Consider the following 24,003-nt stretch of genomic DNA (forward strand, 5'->3'; position numbering starts at 1 on the left):
ATAGAGGAGTTGAAACAAAAATGCCAAATAATCTATACACTGCTGAATAGACTAATTTTTGTTAGGTTACCATATGAGTTTGTCGCTTAATACGTTTCAAAAAAAAATTTTTTTTTGAAAAAATAAAAAAGTAAACAAGAATAAGGAGTTCGCAAATTGAGAAAAATTTAACAAAGGGCTCGTGCGAGCCCCTTATAGTTCACCACTGAGCACAGCTAATGTGCTCATGTGATATGGTCACTTAACAGATTGTCTGAGCAAACTTAGCAAAACAGGTGTTCTATACCTAGATGGTAAGTAAAGACCAAAATACAAGATCTGCTGATATTGTTGACCACAACACATTAATCTAGAGGAAAATTGTTAATAGCAAGTTAGAAAATGTCAACTTAATCATGTACTAGTATCATATTAACCTATATCATATTTATATAAAGTTATTTTATTTCAGATATGCACTCATAAATTTAACAATATACATATCAGGAATCTAACGATGATAATAATGATCCCACCCACAAAAGACTATAAACCTATTCCAGTTCTGAAGACTTGATACATTTTAATATGATGCCACTTCAGGTGTCCAATTAACATGGATTTTTATCTATTTAAATTAGATTACACAGTCTACACTACTAGATGTTGCTGAACACAATATAATGAGATGTCCATAACCAGCTTTTCATTAATTTATTTCAGTTTTATTAAGAAGAAAGGCATATTTTGCGACAGATATCTGTCTCCTTATTTGGTTACAAATATATATACTGCTGGATATATCTACAGGATTTGCTAAATATTGAAGTTTTAATTTTTGTTGTGGTCTTTCTACAATTCGTTGTTAGTTCTCAACTGCGAAAACTCTCTCTCTCACACACACACTTTTTTTTTTTGTGGTATGCTAGGCAATTTCATTATCATTGTGTAAACCCTTGATACAGTTGCAGCCAGTTATAATAAAAAAGATAATATGAATGGCCGAGTATATATTTTTTATTTCATTAATTAGAGAGTATGAAACAGGCACTACAGGGCTAATTCTTCATTATAAAAGTATCATTCCTGCCTTATATGTGCTTCTATATCAAACCATCTTCCAATACATCATTTCTAGCTATATATAGGCTCATATAATCTCCCATTTACACAATAAAACTGCAGTGTTTTTCGAATTACTTTTCTCTCTTGTAGTTTAAAAGTATGATACTTTAAGAAATTTTATAATAATATAAGTCATAAATATCACACACAAATAAAAGAATGTCTTTTATATTTTTGTGAAATGATGCATCAAAATTCATAGGCAGTGCTATGTTTAATGGTAGCATGCAGAAATTTCAATGTAATATACAGGGTGTCCCAAAACTCACGCAAGATTTAAATTCAGTGCCATTTGTGTGGTAAAATGTTGCCAACGAGAAAAAAAACACAGTGTGACAGCTGACAGTTCAGGGTTATTAAAAATGGAGTGCTACACGAAAGAACAACGCATTTTCATTGTTGAGCAATATTTTAAAAATACTGAAGGTTTGGCAGCTACAGTTCACAATTTTCGTACAAAATATGGTCGGAATAGTGATTTAACTTCATCAACTGTGAAAAGATTAATTAAAAAATTCAAGGAAACTGGATCAATTAGTGATCTTATACACTCTGGCCATCCTTTAACAAGTCGTTCAACAGAAAACATCGAAGCAGTTCGTGAGAGTGTTGCTGAGAGTCCAGGAACATCAATTCAGCACCGTGGTCTTGAATTGGGCATTTCGAGAAGCTCTCTACAGTGTATTCTCACGAAAGATTTGCATCTTGATGCTTACAAAGTTCAATTGACTCAAGAACTGAAGCCTACTGACCACACACAGCGAAGAGAGTTCGTTGAATGGATTATGGAGCAACAACAAATGGATGCTTATTTTTTGAACAAAATCATTTTCAGCGATGAGGCTCATTTTCATCTTGATGGCTTCATTAATCGACAAAATTGTCACATTTGGGGTTCGGAAAACCGAGTGATTGTTGAGAAACAAATGCATCCCCAACGTGTCACTGTTTGGTGCGGATTTTGGGCTGGAGGCATCATCGGTCCATTCTTCTTCGAAAATGCGGCTGGTAAGGCAATAACAGTTAATGGTGCTCGCTATCGTGACATGATAATCCAGTTTTTTGTGCCTAAATTGCAAGATATGGATGTGGACGACATGTGGTTTCAACAAGATGGTGCCACATGTCATACAGCCCGAGAAACAATTCAATTACTGCATGAGTCATTTCCTGGTCGTGTAATTTCCCGTTTTGGTGATCAGAATTGGCTGCCCAGATCATGTGACTTAATGCCGTTGGACTTTTTTCTTTGGGGTTCTTTGAAGTCTAAGGTTTATGCCAACAAGCCCACGACTACCCACACCTTGAAGGAGGAAATGGAGCACTGTATCAACAAAATTCAGCCACATTTATGCAAAACGGTCATGGAAAATTTCAACAAAAGAGTGTGTATGTGCCAGCAAAGCCGTGGAGGCCATTTACCCGATAGGCTATTCCATGCATAACTCTATACTGTATACTTTATGAATCATTAAGAAATTACAATTTTTAATTAAAAACCTGTGTTTTCTATCAAAATTACTTCTTGCGTGAATTTTGGGACACCCTGTATTAGGATTGCATAACAAAATTTTGGTTGCATTGTGAGAGGAACTAATTAGATGGATACAGATAAAATACTCCATATAGCAGAAGGAGGAAAAAGAAGGAAGGAGAAAAAAGGAAAATTGAGTAAAGGCGTGGTAAGCTAGGAAAAAAAGATAAACTTAGAGAGGAAAACTGAGTCAAATGAACTTAAGGCACAGCACAGAGTAATAATTAGAATGAACGCTCCATAATGTTTTGTGATCTATTGGGGTAGAATGACAGAGATAGAATAATAAAGAGGAAACAGCTTACCTTGATGACCAGCCAGCTGAACCCAAGGATATTTATGTTTTCTATAAGTCTGAACAAAAGGTGACCAATGAAGAATATTGCGCACTTTCCTCCATGCTGATGGCTAAAGAAATTCACAAAATGGTTATGAAAAATATGCTTACTAAGAGTGAATACAAATTTAAAGAATTTAATAAAAGGTAGTAGAATTTATATACAGAATTTAACTTCATTTACTATTAAGTCAGATTCATGAATTAATATTCATTCACTGTTTCATTACAGGAAGTTCCAGATTTCTTTTATTATGACATTCTATTCTATCCTATTCCCCCAGCCATATGGCTGGTGAGGGTGGCTATATGCTACCACACTAGGGAATTGATTATGAGCAAGGTGGTTTCCCGTTGCCTTCCTTGCTGTAGTATATTTCATGACTGTAGCTGTGTGTGTTCATGGGACCAGTTTGCCTGTTTTGCGGAATGAAAAACCCTCCACCTCTGTATGAGACCGGTTAACTCACCTTTAGTTGAAAGAGATAAAGGTTTCTCACATCACTGATGGGAATCGAACCTAGGTCTCTCCAATCAAAGGGCTTTGTCTATACTGACTAATCTATGGAGGCTCAATTATGACATTATTAACACGTTCGCTGATACGCTATTCAGGCATAGTTTGTTCCCGCACGCCAAGTGCTTTCGCGTCTTCAAAGTCACTACGAGTAATCTCGTAGCCGGCTTATCAGACAAAATTTTGTTTCATACACCAACTACGAGTAATCTCGTATCACTTCCACCTATATATTACATGTGCTGATGACGGTATCTATTGCATCTAGTTTAGTTTTAGTTTCTAGTCTCTAAGAACCTTCAATTTCGCCATGGCTAGTAAAAGAAAACTTACTGATATAGAAGTAGAAGCTTATGCTAATATGAGCGATGATGAATTTCATGAAATATTTGGTTCCGATTCCGAAGATGATCCTACAGACGACTCTAGCAGTGACTCAGATGATGAAGAAACTTTTGAAGATGAAGTTAGCATCCAGCCAAATATATCAACATCTACTTATTGGGAAAATTCAGAACAAGAGCCCCCACAATTTAACTTTGTTGAAACTGCAGGTTTTAAAACTGACACTGGAAATTTCAGTATCAAAAGGTTAGTTGAACTTTTCTTTTCTGAAGATTTTCTCACAATTTTAGTAGAACAAACCAATTTATATGCTTTACAAAATATTGAGCAAAGCAGAACGCAGATCAAAAAAAGTCGAAGAATTTCAAACTGGAAAGCAACAGACATACCTGAAATGAAATTATTTCTTGGACTTTTACTTCATATGGGTCCTTGTAATTTACTATCTATTGAGCATTATTGGAGTATAAATCAATTTTACAATTTGCCATTTTGGCGCTCTAAAATGAGCCAAAATCGATTTCAAATTTTATTGCGTCATTTGCATTTCGCAGATAATTCTCAAGCAGCTAATGATAAATTGCACAAATTCAGACCAGTCCTAGATCATTTTAATAGTGTAATGCGAAATAGCTACACACCAGACAGAAACTTATGTATTGATGAGTCAATGGTATTGTGGCACAGTAGACTGGCGTTTTGGCAATAGATAAAAAAAAAAAAAAACATAAATATGGTGTGAAATTCTATGAACTGTGCGAATTGAATGGATTAGTGATAAAAATAAAAATTTATACGGGAAAATCTGAATCCTTTTTAGCGAAAATGGGTCACGCATATGATGTTGTATTCCACTTGATGGAAGAATATTTAGATAGGGGTTATGCATTGCATATGGACAATTTTTATAATTCTGTAGCTCTGACAGAATCGCTTACCGACAGAAAAATGTACGTGTGTGGAACGCTGAGAAATAATAGGAAAAACAATCCACCAGATGTTATTCAGAAGAAACTAAAGAAAGGGGAATTTGTCTGGCAAAGAAGAGGTCCTGTTGTAGTCAGCAAATGGAAGGATAAGAAGGAAGTTCTTTCCATTTCAAATATGCACAAATTTGAAATGGTTGAAGTGCAAAATCGGAATGGTAAATTTCAATTAAAACCAAACATCATTAGAGATTATAATTTGGGTATGTCAAGCACCGATCTTTCTGATCAAATGCTTTCATACTATTCCACCTTACGAAAGACAATTAGATGACCAAAGAAATTGGCAATACGCATCTTTGAGATATACATTCAAAATGCACATAAATTTTATAACATGATTACTGGAAATGCAATGAGTGCATTAAAATTTAGAGATCAATTTATTTCAATTTTTGTTGGAATAGATGAGCTTACAGCATCAGAGAATATCAGGAGGAATCGGGATTTTCATTATTTGGAAATTTTACCACCAACAGAAAAAAAGAATCACCCGACAAAGCCATGCCATGTCTGTATACACGATACAAACGTTGACGCGAAACACATTATTGTCCTGTTTGCCAGGAAAAACCACCATTGTGTGTGGAAAATTGTTTTAAAATGTACTATTCTTAATTTGAATAAATTGTTTTTTTATTTTACTGAATGCTTTTTTATTTTATTGATTGGTTTTTATTTTTATTGATTTTATTAATTATAAATTGATTTACAAATTATGTGTTATACTACGGATTAACTCGCGCTTGGCATAGGAGGTTGATAATCTACATACAAGTATATTCGTAGTTGGCTTCTGAGGCACATATATAATATACTATATTTTAGTTGAAATTATTTCCCATCTATCAAGCCCCCAGACGTGCTCTCCGCTTTATTCAGAATCCAAGGGTCCAAATTAAAATAATTATACTAAGGGATAACTCGTGTTTGGCATAGGAGGTCGGTAAATCGACATACGAGTATACTCGTAGTTGGCTTGTGAAGCTCATATACGAACTACGAGTATACTCGTAGTTGGCAGCGAACGTGTTAACAGAAATTCAGAGAGTTGTGAGAATCACCATCATATATATATATATATATATATATATATATATTCCGAATCGAGTGCAGATACATGGAATCTTGTAGTAGCTAATAGCTTGAATTTTCAAGACTACAGAATTCCCATTATTCTGAAAGTATATTTCCAACTTCTCGCTTCCTGTCATCGCAACATGTCGCATCACATCATTATTAAATCCAAGACACAATTCTCATATGTGCTCAGTTCCAGATTTTCTAAGGTAACTGTCCCTCAGAAACTCAAAATTCATTATCCTTATCCCTAGATGCTACCGCTTCATTCCGATCTATATTTCCATAATTAAAATCACCTGTAATGATAACCAAAGCCTCCATAGCTCAGTTGGTATACACAAGCCCTTTAGTTAGAAAGACCCAGATTTGAATCCTGTCTATGATGTGAGGAATCTTTATCAGGTCTTTTCAATCAAATGGTGAGTTAGCTGTCATATGTAGGTAGAGGGTGTTTGCTCCCAGAAATTCGGGTTTTTTATCCCTCGGAACATGCAAAAAGACTAAGTGAATGCACACACAGATCTACAGCCAAAAATACTTGCCCTTCGGATGTAGCAGAGGAGGAGTGACATGCTGGCTGCATTAATTCAATGTAACCCTTAATCAGGGGACACTACTTATCCTGAGGGATGGATAGGTTGAAGAAGATAATGATCCCACTCTACTTACATTAAACTAGTTTGCATAAAAATTTCTTTGTTATCATTCTCAGATTTCCATGGCTATAACAACTCACACAAAATTACATTTTCTCTCTCTATCTCCACTTCACACCATATTGCATCAAAACACCCATTACATTTACTACTCCCCTTCCTACATGTCTTGAGTGGCAATAATTCCTATTATAGAAAACAGAACATAACCTTTCATCTCAATTCCCATCAGATCATCATCATCCAATCATGTTTCACTCACATCAACAATTATTATTATTATTACATGACACCTCTGCCGTGCGGTTAGCCTAGTGGCTTTGCGCTTCGCAACCATATACATGGGGAAGGAATGTCCCAGGTTCGATTCCTGTTGTAGATGTGAGGAATTTGAGGATCTTCCTCAGTCATAGCCAAGTTAGCCAGTCTTGGGCACGGGCAGTAGGGTTTTTTCTGCCAGTTTATCTGGCGTTTTTCATCCCGCAAGCAGGCAAATCGGCCCCATGAACATACGCCTCTACAGTCAAAAATATATCCCCCCTCCAGCGGCAGACCAGGCGACAGGTCGGTTGGGAGTAGTACTAACAAGAAATCGCATCTAAGTAACACGCAGACCCTGCATATTAAGTGGGAACAACACGTAGTGAAAGAAGAAGAAGAAGATTACGTGACATCTCCAGAGAGTCTAAAGACTCATCGAGGGAGGGTATCTACTCTACAGCTCTCTGTCTCCACCACTCAATCCACCAACTTACAACTACACCAATGCCATCTACTATCTGTCATCACCACTAGTATTTTCACAGACAATTACAAACATCCATACCCACGGTAGGATTCGAATCTGCAGCCTTTTGGCTGGAAAGCGGACACACTGACGACTCGGCCAACCAGGCTGGCAATTATCTGACAAATCAGCTCAAGCAGTGCAACAAATTCTTCCTGCTAATTTCTTATGCTCCTAACAACTGTAAGCATAGTAACTAATTTTTGGATCTCATAACAAATCTAACCACCTGTGAGTTCTGATTCTTCACTATATCTTTATTGCAGCCTATTCAATTTTCCACAGACCTAGTAATTTCCCCTCCCCAAGCACTTAGGCTTAAAAATATCTCTGCAACCTGTTTTGCATAGCAGCTCTCTCACTCTCATCCTTTCACTGATCTCATGATGCTTTTCTGTTCCTACTCATTCAGCATCATTATAATTTTAGTCTGACCTGTCTTATCATTTCATATTTCTCCATACTTAATCTTTCATTTATCTTTATACAACTAATCTCTCTTATGGAAAGATAGATTTCATTTATTTTCCATCCCATGGTTAAGTGCAGATGGTTACTGTGCAGCACAGTAACCATCTTTCTTGCCATACCGTTATCTTTTACTGTCCTCAATAATCTTTTGATATTCATCCTCAAATTCTCCTTCTGTCCATACATTCACACAACCACCAACTTTTCTGCTTGTTTATTCCTCATCACCATGCTCATTCTTCCACTTCAAAACTAACCATGTATCCTCTCATTCACTATCATGGAATCCCCATATAATGTTACTCCTGAATTATTAACTATCTTGCAGTGTAGACTACCTTAACTTTGACCACATCTAACCTTTTGTAGGAGGGACCGATATTAAAATAAAAAAAATTACATTTGATCATTCAACATCAATGAGATTTTTGTATGGGTCAACTTTTAGCATTAAAACAACTTATCTGAGCTCTTTCAAATGTCTCATGTAGCTAGTAGTAAACATACCTGGCAGCTAATGTTCTAACAGTAATGGTAAACAAATATATATTAATTATGAAACCTGAGTTTAAGTTTGATGAATTGTGTTAAGATGTAATTTCTAATTTGGTTATGTTATGTGAAAATGCACATAGAAAGTGAAGTTATTTTTCACTGACCTTTTCTTTATCTCTATATTCCCAATCAGTTTGTTCTTTTCACCTTCACCTGACTGTTTAGCATGCTAGTAAAAAAAAAAAAATAAAATAAAACAAACAAGCTTACAATATTTGAAATATTGTAATCTTGTTTAAATTTTTTTTGGAATGGAATAAAAGAATCTGTATAAAGGTGAAAAGTACACTGGGACTGGAAAATAGAGAACAATGAAGTTACTTCACTTTTAGTTAATTTTCATGCCCTCTCAGGAGTGTCACTTGTATTTTATTGATTCATACAAAAAAATTTAATTACAGAAAGCAAATCATAACTCTAGACTAGGCATATGACCACAATTTGGTCGAAGCAGCAAATACTGAATATTTTATTATTATTTTTTTTTTGTTAACCTCGATGAAGTCAACAGACTCATGGTGGGAGGCCAACTCACCCCAACATGTTTATCATAATGAGCTTGAAAGTTATTTACGCCACCTGCTCACAATGCACTCCAGCAACACATTCCACTCATTAACAACTCTCCACATAAAAAAATCTACTCCTCACATCCTTCTTCACCACATCTTTATACTTCTAGGGATAGCCTCTCGTTCTTCTCGTCTTAACATCCACTCATTTTTATAATTCCTTCCATATTAATCTGACAGAATGCCTTAAGGAACTTGAAGGTGTCTCTATCATATCTCTTCTTTTCCTCCTATCCACCAACTTCTGTAATCCACTTTCCTCAAATGCTCTTCATAACTAACACTCCAGAATCTTGATATCACTTTGGTCATTCGTCTTTGGACCCTCTCTAGTGTTTCCACATCGGAATGAAAACTAGGTAAACAAATCCGAGTACAATAGTCCATACGTGGTCTGACAATGCCTTATATAGAGGCACTACCATCTCCTTATCCCTGTATGTCAATGTACTTTTTTAATCATAACAGCATTACAATATTTTGCTAATTTACTAATCTTTCCTCTCCCATTCAGTTTAACAAGTCATTAGCAAAACAAGTGTTCTTTGCCAGATTGAGGAAAAAGACCCAGAGGAAGACCAGGATGTAGATGGATTGATAGAGTAAAAAGCACCTTAAAAGACAGAAATATAAGATCCGATAATATTGGAATATTGACAAATAACAGATTAATTTGGAGGAAAATTGTTGATCAGAGGTTAGTAATGGTGTAAATTTTTCATGTAGTACTATCATAATTATCCTGTACCCCTCCTGAGGTTACATATCAGGAATTTGATGATGATGCAATACAATATGCAGTCTTTGCAACACTTGCAATGTGCCCCTGGAACTTCAGTCCACTGTCTACCATCAACCCAAGATCCCAAATCTCGTCTACTTACTGAAGTACAGTTCCACCAATACAATACATAGCCTTATATCTCCATATCCTAAAATGTAACACCATGCATTTATTAATATTAAAACTTCAACTCCCACTCATTTGTTCAAGCTAAAAGTCTATTCAAATCTTCCTGTAGATAATTAACATCAGCACTATTGATAATTATACTTAACTTTGCATCATCATCAAAAAATATTTGAAGATCTCCAGTCAATCCACATAAATATCATTAACAGATAAGTTAAAAAGTAGGAAACCAAGAACATAATCCTGAGGCATACCACTGGTCACCTTCTTTTTCTGAGACAGTGCTCCATCATATACAATTTATTGATATCTTTCAGAAAGATAATCTTCCATCCATCTAACCAATCTGCTATCTAATCCCATCTTCTGCAGCTTATACACTAATCTGCCATATGGTAATCTATGAAATGCCTTTGCAAAATCCAAAAAATTTGGTTTGAAATTTGGCTGAAGCACCAAATATTCAGCCAAAATATACTGAATTAAATTTGATAAACAAATGGTTTTTAGGAAAAAAAAACACTCATTAAAAACTTGATAAAAAATTTTAATAAGTGTATATTTTTTTGTTCCAAACATTTGTTTATAAAATTTAATTTAGAGTGCTAAAATCTAATTCCGTATGCTTCAGTCATGCCATAGCCAAATTGCAAAATGAAGAAAGATTACAAATATAAGTAATAATACTTCACCTAACCATTTAAATCAAAGAAAAATGTAAAAATGAAAAGAATAATCCTTATTTCATAGCTCAGTATGATGACACACAAAACTTTGAAAACTTCAAAAAAGTTTTGAAACTCTGAAAGTTCCAAAAATTGACCAATGGGAATACAATCCTCACCATCAGAGTTTCATTAGCTTGCACTACTTAAAAGACATGAGCCAGTCTAGGGGTCTGTATATTGTTGGTGCTTTTGATTAAGGTGACTGGGTTCAATATAAGGGATCATGCAGAAACTTCAAAATATCAGCCAGTGCATAAGATTAATTATCCAAGAATTATCCAAAATCTTCATTTCAGCATTGTAAAATCATCATCATCATCAAATTCCTGCCATGTACCCTCAAGGGATGTACAGGATATGATAGTACTACACGAAAAAATTACATCATTACTAACTTCCTATCTACAATTTTCCTCCAAATCAGTCTGTTACTTGTCAAGACTCCAACATTATCAGATCTTATATTTCTATCATCTAAGGCACTTTGTACCGTATCAATCCACCTATATCTTGGTCTTCCTCTGGATCGTTTTCCTGCCAACCTGGCAGAGAACACTTGTTTTGCTAATCTTTCCTCTCCCATTCCATTTAAGTGACCATACCATCTGAAATTAGCTCTGGTAATGCATTCCTGGATGCTGACAATGTCAAGTTCTTGCCTAATATCCTCATTTTTAATATGATATTGCCATTGATGACATCTGTTCACGCCTCTAATCTTTCTCAGGACTCTCATATCTGCGGTCTCTAGTCTTTGGTCAAGTGTTTTACTTCTGACCCAGCTCTCAGAACCATAAGTTAAAACTGGTTTGAACACTGTCTTGTATACAGCTAATTTAGTGTTCCGACTAATTTCTCTCTTATTCCATATGAATTTATTCAATTGACTTCCCACCATACCAGCTTTGCTGATTCTGTTGTCTATTTCTATATTTAATTTGCCATCTTCACTAAAAATCGTGCCTAAGTAGCTGAAATGTTTTACTTGTTCCATAGGTTCTCCATTCACAACACAGTTGACATTTTCAATGATTCTGCCTATTTTCATTGTCTTTGTCTTTTTATTGCTGACCTTCATACCATATCTATTACAACAGCTATTCAATTTAGTCAGAGAATCTTGCAGACTTGTAGCGGATTTATTTAGAAGTATAACATCATCCGCATAAAGCAAAGAGCTGACATTAAATGATATCATGTTTAATACCACTTTCCTTCATAATGTGATCCATATAGATAATGAATGACAGAGGGGATAATGTACATCCTTGTCTCACACCAGATTAAACATTAAATCATCTTCCTGTACTTCCTTCAATTCTAACTGCTGACTTACAACTCAAATAAAGACTAAGTATTGCTTGATATAATGCCCCATTGACACCATATAACTGTAGTGTATTGAATAGCTTCTCTCTTGGCACCTTGTCATAAGACAACTCCAATGCTGATGATTGTATTCTCGTGAGCTCTCTAGTCTTCAAAGCCTGCTTCATAGACAGAAACTTGGAAAGTTTCTTAAGTAGTGCAAGCTAAGACAACTCCAATGTTGAGGATTGCATTTTCATACACTCTCTGGTCTTTATTCAAAGGCTTTCTAAAGTATCTCTCTCTCTCTCTCTCTCTCTCTCTATATATATATATATATAGGGGGCTCCGCCCCCTGACACCTACAGTGCCCAAACCCCTTGTTCCGGACTGGTAGGCCGGTTCTCCTTGAATTCCGATGACTCGAATTTTGAAGACTCGACAAAATGTTTCAAATAACTTGACAAAAACGTTACACAAAAATGTTACATAAAAACGTTACAGCCTACATCCGCTTCAAGCTGATGTCACATCCGTTGCCAATTTCAGCTTATCATTTCATAGTATAGAGTAGATATATATAGAAACTTGGAGTTTGCAAAAGTCTTTGACAGGATACCACACGGAATTCTAATCAGTAAATGGCAGCACATGGGGGATGGATATAGGGTTGATGAGGTGGATAGGAGAGAGTGGTTGATGAAGAGATATTGTAGAGTAGTTTATTCAGGAGTGGAATCCAAAAGAAGGCCTGTGACTAGGGTGTGCAGCATGGTTCTGCTCTTGGACCACTACTGTTTAATTTGCACATTAACGATACAGAAAAGAATCTGAGAGGAACTGTTCAGTTATTTGCTGATGATGCAAAGCTGGGTAGAGCAATAGTTTACAGAATTATGTCAAAATTTTGCAGGATGAATAGATTGGCAGACTGGGCAAAGGAGAATGGATATCAGTTTGATGTGGCAAAGGGTAAGGTTATGCATCTTGGGGTGAAAAGATTACCAGCTGTATACCACATTGGTGGAACTGTACTCCAGGAAATTGACAAAGCCAGAGACGTGGGAGTGTTGGACAGGGAGTTAAAGTTTAGGGGACACATCGCAAAAGTGGCTAAAGCAGCTCATCACATTACTTGGTTACTGAAGAATACTTTGATGAGCAGCAAGCAGTTTATTGTTTCTCTTTATTGAATCTTGATAAGACCCCCCCCCCATCTTGACTAATGCATGCAGATCTGGGCACCAGGGTTTCTTGGCAATGAGGAGGAAGTGGAGAGGATCCAGAGATGAGTGAACAAGAGTAGCAGGTCTATGGAATGAACCTTACGAGAACAGATCGAAGATTTGTGGGTTACAGAAACTGGTTGATAGGCAGAAAAGGGGTGATATGATTGAGACATACAAATTATTGAGGGGATTCTACAAGATTAATTCAGAGGAAATTTTTCAGAACAGGTCTGGTGGTGGGAGAACTAGGGGCCATCCATGGAAACTGAGTAAGAGTGTAGTTAGCAAGGGTATTAGAACTAGGTTTTGTGCCTGGAGAGTAGTGAATTAGTGAAATAGGTTGCCAGAGTCTGCTGTGGGTGCAATGACTGTGAATGAGTTCAAAGCAAAGTATGATATATACTGCGCAAATGTTGAATAGTTCTTGACATGATGTTTAGGGCCTCCCTCGATGAGTCTAAGGACTCCTTGGAGTAGCCTATAATAATAATAATTATTATTATTATAATAAATAATAATATATTTGGCTATGAAATAAGCATGGATCTTGGATCTTTAATATTTCTATTTCTGTTTATTTTACATTGCCAAAATGAAGACTTTTTGGCTCTTCTTTGATAACAAGAGAAAAAAAATTTTTTTTTTTTTTGCTAAACACAATAATTGTCATTTCTTTTAGGCTTATATGGTGATCCGAATACATTTTGGAAAATTATGGAGACAACTACCGTGTTTGAGTAAAACTTTAGTTTAATATAAACCAACATTTTGGTTTATATTAAACTAAAGTTTTACTCAAACACAGTAGTTGTCTCCATAATTTTCCAAAATGTACAATAACTGTTAAATATTAAAGTATAGAGCCGAGAAGCTTCAATTTGGCATGTGTAAGATACTGTAATGAAGAATATTATGCATCCATCCATATTTTATAGCCAAAAGCAGAAAGAAACTTAAATGTTTGAAAATTTACAAGACAGTTTATAAGAACACAATCTTCTCATTAGCTTTCTAGTGAATTTTCAAAACCTAGAGATGTAGAAAGACTCTCTAAATTTACCTATAAGCAGGGCCGGCGGAAGCAGGTGCCACTACAAAGGGGATGCCGGGGCACGGTTCATAAATTCATTTTTATCATAAAAACAAAAAATTCTTAGAATGATCAATATTAGAATAAATAAGGCCAGATGCACCGAATAAAAATTTAAAAAAATTGTATATTGTCGCCTCTTTGATCGGCCGGTCGTCTACAATTTTGCAGTGAGAGCAGGCTAAATGCTTGCCTGCAGAATGTTGTGTCCACTGCAGTGTCTATCTAAAGTGAAACGGTGAATGGTTTTTATACGCAGAAATGAATTTTCATACAAAACATTTGTTGCTAGTTAACCAGTCATATGGTACTCATCTCAGTAGGCTACTGACAGTAGCGCAGTGCGGCCTATTATTTCGTTTCTGTGTCGTGTAATAATTTCTTGCAGGTATAAAATAGAATGGAATCAAAAATGGAATCCTATGCTAACCACTCGGCGAACCAGGCTGCTGGCCTCGTTGGCCGAGTGGTTAGTGTATCTGCTCTCCGGCCAAAAGTTTGAATCCTGCCATGGGAATGGTTGTTTGTGATTGTCTGTGAAAATACTATTAGTGGTGGTGAGCGGTAGATGGCATTATTGTGGTGGAAGTTTGTTGTGGTTGGTGGATTGAGTGGTGGAGACAGAGTTGTAGAGTAGGTGCCCTCCCTCGATGAATCCGATTCCCTGGAGGTGTCAAATAATAATAATCTTCTTCTTCTTCTACAGCTTCTCCCACTTAAGTGGGGTCACTGTTTGTTATGAGTCTCCTCCACACCTTCCTGTCTTGGGCTGTCACCACATCCAAGTTCTTCATCTTCAAGTCCTCTTCTACCAGCTCCCTCCATCTCTTCTTTGGCCGCCCACGCTTCCGCCTTCCTTGCACATGCATCTGCACGACCCTTCTTCCCACATATTCGTCCTCCCTCCTCATCACATGACCAAACCATCTCAACCTTGCCTCCTGTATTTTCGCTCCTAAGTTCGTAACTTTCACTGTTCCCCTGCATAGTCATTTCTCAGATGATCCTATCTGGTCACACCGCACATCCACCTAAGCATTCTCATCTCTGCTACTTCCATCCTGCTGATGTTATTTTTCCTCAGGGCCACAGTTTCTATAGCATATGTCATAGCTGGCCTCACTACTGTCCTATAAATTTTGCCTTTCAGATTGATCGGCACCCTCTTATCGCATAACACTCCAGCCATCTCCCTCCAGTTCCTCCAACCCGCTTGTATCCTGCATCCCACTTCCTTCTCAGCTCCTCCATCTTCTTCCACTGTTGAACCTAAGTATCTAAAATCTCTCACCTTCCTGATGACATTTCCTTCCAGCTCCAGATCTGTCTCCTGGCCACTGCCCACTGCACAACACATATACTCATACCTCTCTCTTCCAGTACTTTTCTCCATCTTTCCAGTTTAGTTTCCGCTTCTTCTCTTGAATCTACACACAGCAAGATGTCATCTGCATACAACATTGTCCAAGGTGCATCTTCTCTCACCTCCTCTGTTACCACCTCCATCACAATATTAAACAGAAATGGACTTAATGCTGACCCTTGATGCAAGCCAACTGTTACTTGAAAACTTTCTGTCTGTCCCAAACAGGTCCGAACACTTGTCTTCACATTTCTGTACATTTCCCGCACCAACCTGACATATTTCTCCGGCACCTTCTTCTCCCTCAGACACCTCCAGACTTCTTGCCTTGGCACTCTATCGTATGCTTTCTCCAGATCAATAAATACCAGATGTAGCTCCCTTTGTTTCTCTCGATATTTTTCCATCATCTGTCGTAACCCAAAGATAGCATCTGTTGTTGATCTACCAGGCATGAAGCCAAATTGTTCCTTTGCAATCTCCACCTCCTCCCTCAATCTACCATCAAGAACCCTTTCTAGGATCTGCATTGTGTGGGACATCAACTTTATTCCTCTGTAATTTTTACAGTCTTGTGCATCCCCTTTACCCTTGTAGATGGGAACAAGAGTACTCTCCCTCCATTCCTTGGGTATATTTTCCTGTTGGCAAACTTTCATGAACAGGTCCCACAACAGGTCAATTCCCTCTTCCCCCAGTACCTTCCATGCCTCCACTGGAATTCTGTCGGGGCCCACCGCTTTTCCATTCCTCATCCTCTTCATGGCCTCCGTCACTTCCATTCTACTGATGTTCTGCACCATCCCTTCAGAAGGCTGCCCATCTCCTCTGTGAGTCCTTGCATTTTCCTCATTCAAAATTCCCTCAAAGTATATTTTCCATCTGTTTCTTATGTCCACATCCCTCCATAATACTCTTCCTTCAGCATCTTTGATCTGCCTCACATGTAAGATGTCCTTAGCTGCTTTATTTCTACATTTCGCTAGTTGGTAAATTTTTCTCTGTCCTTCCTTTGTTTCTAATTGATCATACAGATCTTGATATAATAATAATAATAATAATAATAATAATAATAATAAAATTTAAAAAAAAAGTTATCCGGTGCACAAAATCGTAAGTGTCATGCTACGAAAGAAGCAGATATTAAGAAACAAACTGGGGCTCTTAATAAATTTGTTAAAATATTAAAATATTTTGATGCAGATTGTAACCAACTCGATACATCAGAAATCAGAGTTGAAGAACCGTGCACATCATCCAGTTTGCATGAAAGTACTATTGCAATTATTGAACAAGATAACAAGACACATGATTTAAGTGAAAAACAGTCAGGAGAAGATTTAGTTGTAGTTGACCACGAAACTAATACATTGTTAGTCTCTGTAAATTTAGAAGAACCAGATGAATGGGGAAATACTGATGAAAAATTATGAGTTGTTTTAATTGAAATGGGCGAAGAACATGGCTCATTTATTCCGAAATTTTAAATTCTGTTTTTTGCTTTTGTTGCAAACTTTTCGCACCCACTGAATCAAGTAGTCTTGTAGAAGGTTATAACGATTGGAGAAATGTAAGTACAACTTTTCATAGACATGAGACTAGTTTAACTCACATGAAAAATTTCTTAAAATGGAAGGAACTCGATAAAAATTTAAAAATGGATAGCTGTGGAAGCTCACCGCCGGTACCCAGCAACAATCTCCCAGTTGCTGTACGTGCCGTGGCGAGTACATGCACTGAAGGAATGAGGTCAGAATTCCAGTAAAGAGCCGTTGGTTAGTTATGCCAACGTGTAGTTGTAGTCAGTGAAAGGTGAACATTTCGAAGAAAATAGAAGTAAGTCACAGATGCCATGAGAATACGTGGTGAGAAAACACGGAAGTGTAATCAAGGAAGTCTCAGCAACTCCGCGAAAAGACAAGAATGGTAATGTACGAGTTTTCATACTCATTTTGAATAGTAACCAGAGAATTAAGGAGCTCCACACAATTAACTTTCATATAATGCCTAAAGGACTGTGTTTGGACTAATCTGTCTATGTCTAATAAGCTAGTGCCACTCTAAGCTTATGCTGAGAAGGGAACCAAACCTTCAAACTGTTTATTTTGGAAGAACCATTTATGATATTATGTTAGATATTAGCTTGAATGTTAACTAAGTTGAGGGGAGGATAAGGCCTGAACATAAATAACAATATTATCCCATGTTAAAAATGCAAGACAGAATACATCTGATATGCTCTACACAAGGATTGTATATAACCATGTGTATGTATTGTTTTTATATGTGGGAACTGAGTAACTCTGTGTGAATTAACCGAGTCTGAACACAAAAGAAAGTGTGGGACTGTTAGAATAAATTTAGGAGTAGATATTTTGGATATCTTAACATAAAGGGGGTGGGGGAGTTCAGACTCTTTAGTATTGAAATTACTATTCAAAGTGTATATATATAAGTGTTTAAAATAAATGTATTTCTTTAACCCAAGGTTCATGAGTCTGTCGTTTTCTGAGATTTTAATTACCACTTATTAAACTTTCGGACCTGCATAAGTAAAAGGGGAATCCATTGCCATAAAAAAGGGGGGGGGGGACTACGCCTGCAAATCACGCAATCCCTTTAATATTTTGAGTTGTTTAATTGCGTATCAGAATTCAGTTGCTGGCTGGCGCAGTTGTTTTAAACAAATATAAATTTGTTGGTAACAGAATAGCTGATGTCTTAAAGTAATAGATAACAGAAACTGCAGAATATGAATATAAATAAAAGGGACGAAGTCAAGACATAACAAAGTTGAAATTGATTAAAACCTACTTAAGAACACGTATGTCACAAAAAAGGCTTGATAGTTTGGCATTAATAACTATTGAAAATGCCATATGTGCGAAATTAGATGTTAAGACCATTATTTCTAATTTTGTGAATATGAAATCAAAAACCCTAAAATTTTAATTAAAAAAATTTCAAGTATATTTATGTAATTTAATTTATTTTCTGTAAAGATGTTATTTTTTGAATACTTATATTAAATGTTCTAATTATTTCTGAATTCTTTTCTTATTTTCTCATCTATCTTGAGTTTCTTTTATTTTCCTAAAAGATAGTTCCACTTATAAAAATTATTAAAAATTTTTTACGAGTTACTAAGAATTTAGTAACTTGTAAAATGCAAGAATTTTTTAAACTTTAGTTCAAATAAATTTTAACTTTAATTAAAATTCATTTTAATTTTGTTAGTGATTTGGGTCGGTGAGAAGGCTATAATCCCTGTATCATTATATGCAATGATTAAAGTGAAGTGGCTTTATCAAAATTTGCTTTAACTTTTGAGAATTTTTTAAATATTTGGGTTGTTAATGATTATCTTGCCTAGTCAACACCCCTGGTTCGTTACATTTAGCGAACCAACGTGTGGCTGTTCTGTCAAAATTTATTTAAGAAATTTCAAATAATTTAAATTTTTATTATTGTAAAAGAACCACACATGCCTGGATCGTTACAGGGGCGCTTAGATAGAAATTGCATGTGGGTGACAAAGATCCTAGCACCGGTTCTGCCTATAAGATATAGATGGATTCATTGTATCCTCTATTTTGATTTATTATAAAAAATGTAAATATCTCAGTGCTATACTTTAATATCTTATTGTGCACCTATGAGAGTTCATTTATGATCAATTTAACCTTCTAACATGGGTATCCAGTACTACTGAATGAGGGCTTTTGTCTTCCACTTGTAGCTCTGTTTTCGAACTTCAGCAATTTGCCTCTCGCTGAGTAGAACCATTGCTAAGTATCTTTGAGTGATCATGAGTTAATTAAAATGATCCTTCAGGTCACTCACTGAGGTTAGAGTGATCTGGGAGATAACTTATAGAAAGGTATTTTAGAACTTTGGCAATTTGAAGTCTATTACCATTATGGCAATTTCATCATGAGATGATGAAAACCAACAGCTGTCAGACAAGTGAAACCTAAACAATGCACTAATAAAAAATGAATATATGGGCATAGAACTCATGTCATTTAAATAGGGCAACCACGGCAACTCCGATTCTGAAGATTATGTTCTCATAAGCTGTCTGGTAAATTTTCCAAACTTTTATGTTTCTTTTTACATTTGGCTATAAAATATAGATGGATTCATAATCTCCATTTTATAGGGAACATTTATTTAAAAAATAATACAGCATAAAAATCAGGGAAAAAATTGCATTTAATCAAGGCTTAGATTCAGCACTCTTAAAATATATATAAACAGGAGATAGTAAACATCCATCCTTATTTCCTAGCCAAAGAAAAAATGAAATACAATTCTTGAGGATTGCATTGTTTTCTTTTACAAATTCATTGCTATGCTTGTGTTTTTATATGATTAATCACAGATATGTACTTTATTTTTTTTCTGTATTACCCAGACATTTTGTTTTTATTTTACATTTTGCAAATTTTGAATCTGCATATACATTGTGAAACTTCCAAATGTTGTTTTAGTAATTTACCAAATCTAGTAATCTTATTTTATCAAGTAAAAAAAAAAATTACAGTTGTCAAAGGCATCTGAAAATATACCACATGACCAATTGATTTATAAATTGCAACATACGGGTTTCGAGATCAGGTTAATGGATTAGATTGGTGATTGGGAGAGCAGCATTATGGAATAGGAAGGTTACAAGTGGAGTTCTATGCAACTAAATGCAAGGCTTTAAAATTTGGGATCTGCAGATGGAATTACATTGACCACAAGAGATAAAAGTGAGGTGGTCCCATTGTACAAATCTTTGATCAAACCACATCTGAATTTCTGTGCTTGATCTGGTCACTAGGATTTGAAGGGGATGAAATAACCTTAGAGAGGTGAGTAAAAGGATAAGAAGTAATTTCTTTTTTTTTTTGCATGGGGAATGGTAGGAGCATGGAATGCATTGCCTGAGAGGGTGGCAAATGTGCAGACCATGGATGAGTTTAAGTGGAATGATAGACTTTGTGTTCACCTCCTGCAATGAGTCTCATGACTCCATGGAGGTCAGGAAAATAATGCTTTTTTTATTATTCATGCCCAAACTGTACTAATATTTTAAGACAAATTTTAATACTTCATAACAAACAACTTTTGAGACTGCATAATACAGACTCAAATAAAAACACCAAAGAAAGTACCTATTGCAAATAACAAACCATGCAGTCACACAAAATCAGGGACAGCTTTTCCTGATTGTAATATAATAAATTTAGTTTAATCCTTTATCCAAGTGTAAGCAAACAAAGTTTGTGCCTGAAGTATCTTCAGGACTGAGGCAACTCGTAGTAAAGGTGGACCAAACTCTCATCACTACTTGTCTTAGTATCTGAACACATCTCCTTGCGGACATGTATAATGCTATGCATTAAGGAAAGGGCCCAGACTCTGCCACTACCCAGTCACTTGGGCTTTACATTATGGGAAATACTAAGACAAGTAGTGATGAGAGTTTGATCCACCTTAACCACAAGTTGCCTCAGTCCTGAAGATACTTCAGGCACAAACTTTGTTTGCTTACATAAAGAATTAAACTAAATTTATTATAATCTAACCAAGTGGGGAAAAACTTCCAACATCTTTTCCTGATTGGTTGAATTTGTTATGACATGTAACAGCAATTTTTCTGCTTCCAAATACTGAATCTTTCTACTGATTTGGACAAAGCCAAATATTTGAAAAATACACCAAATAAGCTGAACACTGAAGCAAAATCAAATATTCAGCATATCTCTACTCTAGACATTTAAAAAAAAAAACTTAATATTAAATAATAATCTGAAATCAAACAATAAAAAGGAATAATGTCAATGCTCTGGTTTGGTTACACTGTTCTGAAATTAAGAAACAATATTCACACAGGTCTCAGATAGTGATCTTTAGTTAGATTTATTGTAAACAACAACAGATACAGTACCTTCAAATAAGGAGAATGTTACATAAAAGACCTATGAGATCTGATAATTAGAACATTATTATAACAAATTTCCACAGTCAGACTCTCATGGGAGGTCTCACTCAGTGAGCAAGTGGATCAATCATACTGAACCTTAACTCATGCTTCCAGCAATGACAACACATGCCTGCAATGCATTTCACTCACCCACCACTCTCAAGATAAAAAAATCTACTCCCCACTCATTAACTTTATGTGATTTTCAGATATTCACTTGTTTCCTCTCCCCAGCCTCTGTGCTCCTTCTGTATTATTTGGTAAAATCCCCTCTCAAACTTAAACATTTCTATTGTATTACCTCTTTTTTTCTTCCCATCCACTAAGCTTTGCAATTTACATTTCCTCAACCACTTCCACTAACAAACATGACAGGATCCTGGTATTACCTTAATCACTTGTCTCAGGAACCTTGCCAGAATTTTCACATAGCAATGAAAACTTCAAGACAAAATCTGCAGCACCCAGCAGGCCAGGTGAGGATGGGGTAATTAATGTTTCATACAACAGCACAACCATCTCTTTATCTCTACTTGTCAATGTACTGATTATGGCAGCAGAAATGTACAGAATAGTCACTGTCACCCATGCAATGTGCCCACTGAACTTCAGGCTTCTCTGGTGACCATTTATCTCAAATCCCTAATCTCAGCCACCCCAACACAGTTCTACTAATGCAGTGCAGAATCCAATACTTGAATTCCAAAGTGCTAATACCTCCACTTATTAACATTAAAACTTCAACCCCACTCATTCATCCATGTGAAATATATTTTAAATCTTCCCAAAAGGAGTTGACATTATTATTATTATTATTATTATTATTATTATTATTCAGGCCTCCATGGAGTCAAAAGACTCATCATGGGAGGTCCTTCCTAAGAAACACAAAGTCTATCATACCACTCCTTAAACTCATTGACCGTTCTCGCTCTCACCACTCCATCAGGCAATGCATTCCACGGTTCAACCACCCTCCATGCAAAGAAACCACTCCTCACCCTCTTGCTCACAGTTTCCTTTTGTAACTTCCAGGGATGGCCTCTTGTCATCACTCCTTCCCATTGTTCAACCAAGCGAAAGAACTCCCCCAGTGTCAACCCTGTAACCACCTCTCAACAGTTTAAAAGTCTCAATCATATCACCTCTCCTTCTTCTATCCACCAAACTCTGCATTAGCATTACTTCTTAGAACTCTCCCTAACTTTGCATTATCAGCAAACAACTGTATATCTAGTATCAGTCTCCATAAAATATTATTAACAAATAAGTTAAACAGTAGGTTCCCAAGAACACAATCTTGCAACATATCAATAATTACCTTTCTCTTACCCCATATTAACTCTATTGTCTGGGTGGCTAAGTGTATAGCATATCTGCAGTCCAACCAGCAGGCTATGGGTTTGAATTCCACTGTGGCATGGATTTTTGTAAGTCTTGAGGTGGACAATTTTTGTCTCCATCCTACTTATTATAGGTCTGAAGTAGTCTAAAGAAGTACTATAGGTTTACATCCTTTTGTGAGTTGAATTAACATTTCATTAAAAGAAGATAATAATAATAATACTATATATATATAGTATTATATGACACCTCTGTGAGAGAGAGCTGGCCATCTCTCACACACAGAGAGAGCTGGCTCTGTCTGTGAGACTCACTGTGAGAGAGAGCACTACTTCACACAACTCACTGTCTATACACTTAATTCTCCTCCTATGCAAAACACCATTTGGTGTCCACTAATATTTTTGGTCCATAAATTGTGTGTTCTCTGGCTGATTTGCCTGAGTATAAAAATCTGAGTTTCTGGGAAGAAAAAACCCTGGTACTTCTATATGACATTGGTTAACTCATCTTCAGCTGCAAAAGTCCATATAAAAAAGTATTATTTCTGGGAAAATTTGGGTTTTTACTCAGGGTATTACTGATGTGTTATAAAACTAATATATGAAGAATAATATAAGAGGAAATTTCGGACATACCTTTTTTGGAGGTTGTTGGATGTCTCCTTATCCTGGCAATATGCATTCATCTGCTGTTAAGCTGTTAAATGAGGGGGAGAAAGTGGGGTAATGTGGGGGGAATTATTTGAAAAAACAAAGGGTTTTTTATACGTATAATAATATTAGGGTGGTAGAGAGCATTTGGGGGGGGGGTGATAGAAGGATCTGAAATTAGGAACTATTTTTTGAGATCAGGGTTGGGAGTAACAGGGTATGAGCCATTTCGATAGTGCTTCATCTTCAGAACTCATGGGGTCCATATAAAGATTCCTCTCATCGTGACAAGAATTCAACTTAGGTCTTTTTTCCAATCACAGTGCAAATGTTCCATCGTTCTTCCAATTGCATTATGGAGGTGCTTGTATGTGTAAGTACACACACACACAACAACATACTGTTATTGTTCAGAGGCAATTTCCTATCCATCTCAACAATCTGTTATCTATTC

General features: G+C 36.1%; 1 protein-coding gene across 4 annotated transcripts in view; it reads right to left on the bottom strand.

Annotated features, from left to right (window-relative positions):
• Positions 1 to 24,003, bottom strand: part of IP3K2 (Inositol 1,4,5-triphosphate kinase 2) — a 242,066-nt gene that overhangs the window by 71,783 nt on the left and 146,280 nt on the right. For all 4 annotated transcript variants that reach the window (XM_090406781.1, XM_090406780.1, XM_090406782.1 and 1 more), the window contains one exon: positions 2,944 to 3,046. In XM_090406781.1, coding sequence (XP_090262907.1) covers positions 2,944 to 3,046 — 103 coding nt within the window. The remainder of the gene's footprint in view (positions 1 to 2,943; positions 3,047 to 24,003) is intronic.

Source organism: Typopeltis vanoorti, chromosome 17 (genome assembly GCF_054136105.1).
Source record: "Typopeltis vanoorti isolate ZY-2024b chromosome 17, IOZ_Tvanoo_1.0, whole genome shotgun sequence".
In the NCBI taxonomy this organism is placed as follows: domain Eukaryota; kingdom Metazoa; phylum Arthropoda; class Arachnida; order Uropygi; family Thelyphonidae; genus Typopeltis; species Typopeltis vanoorti.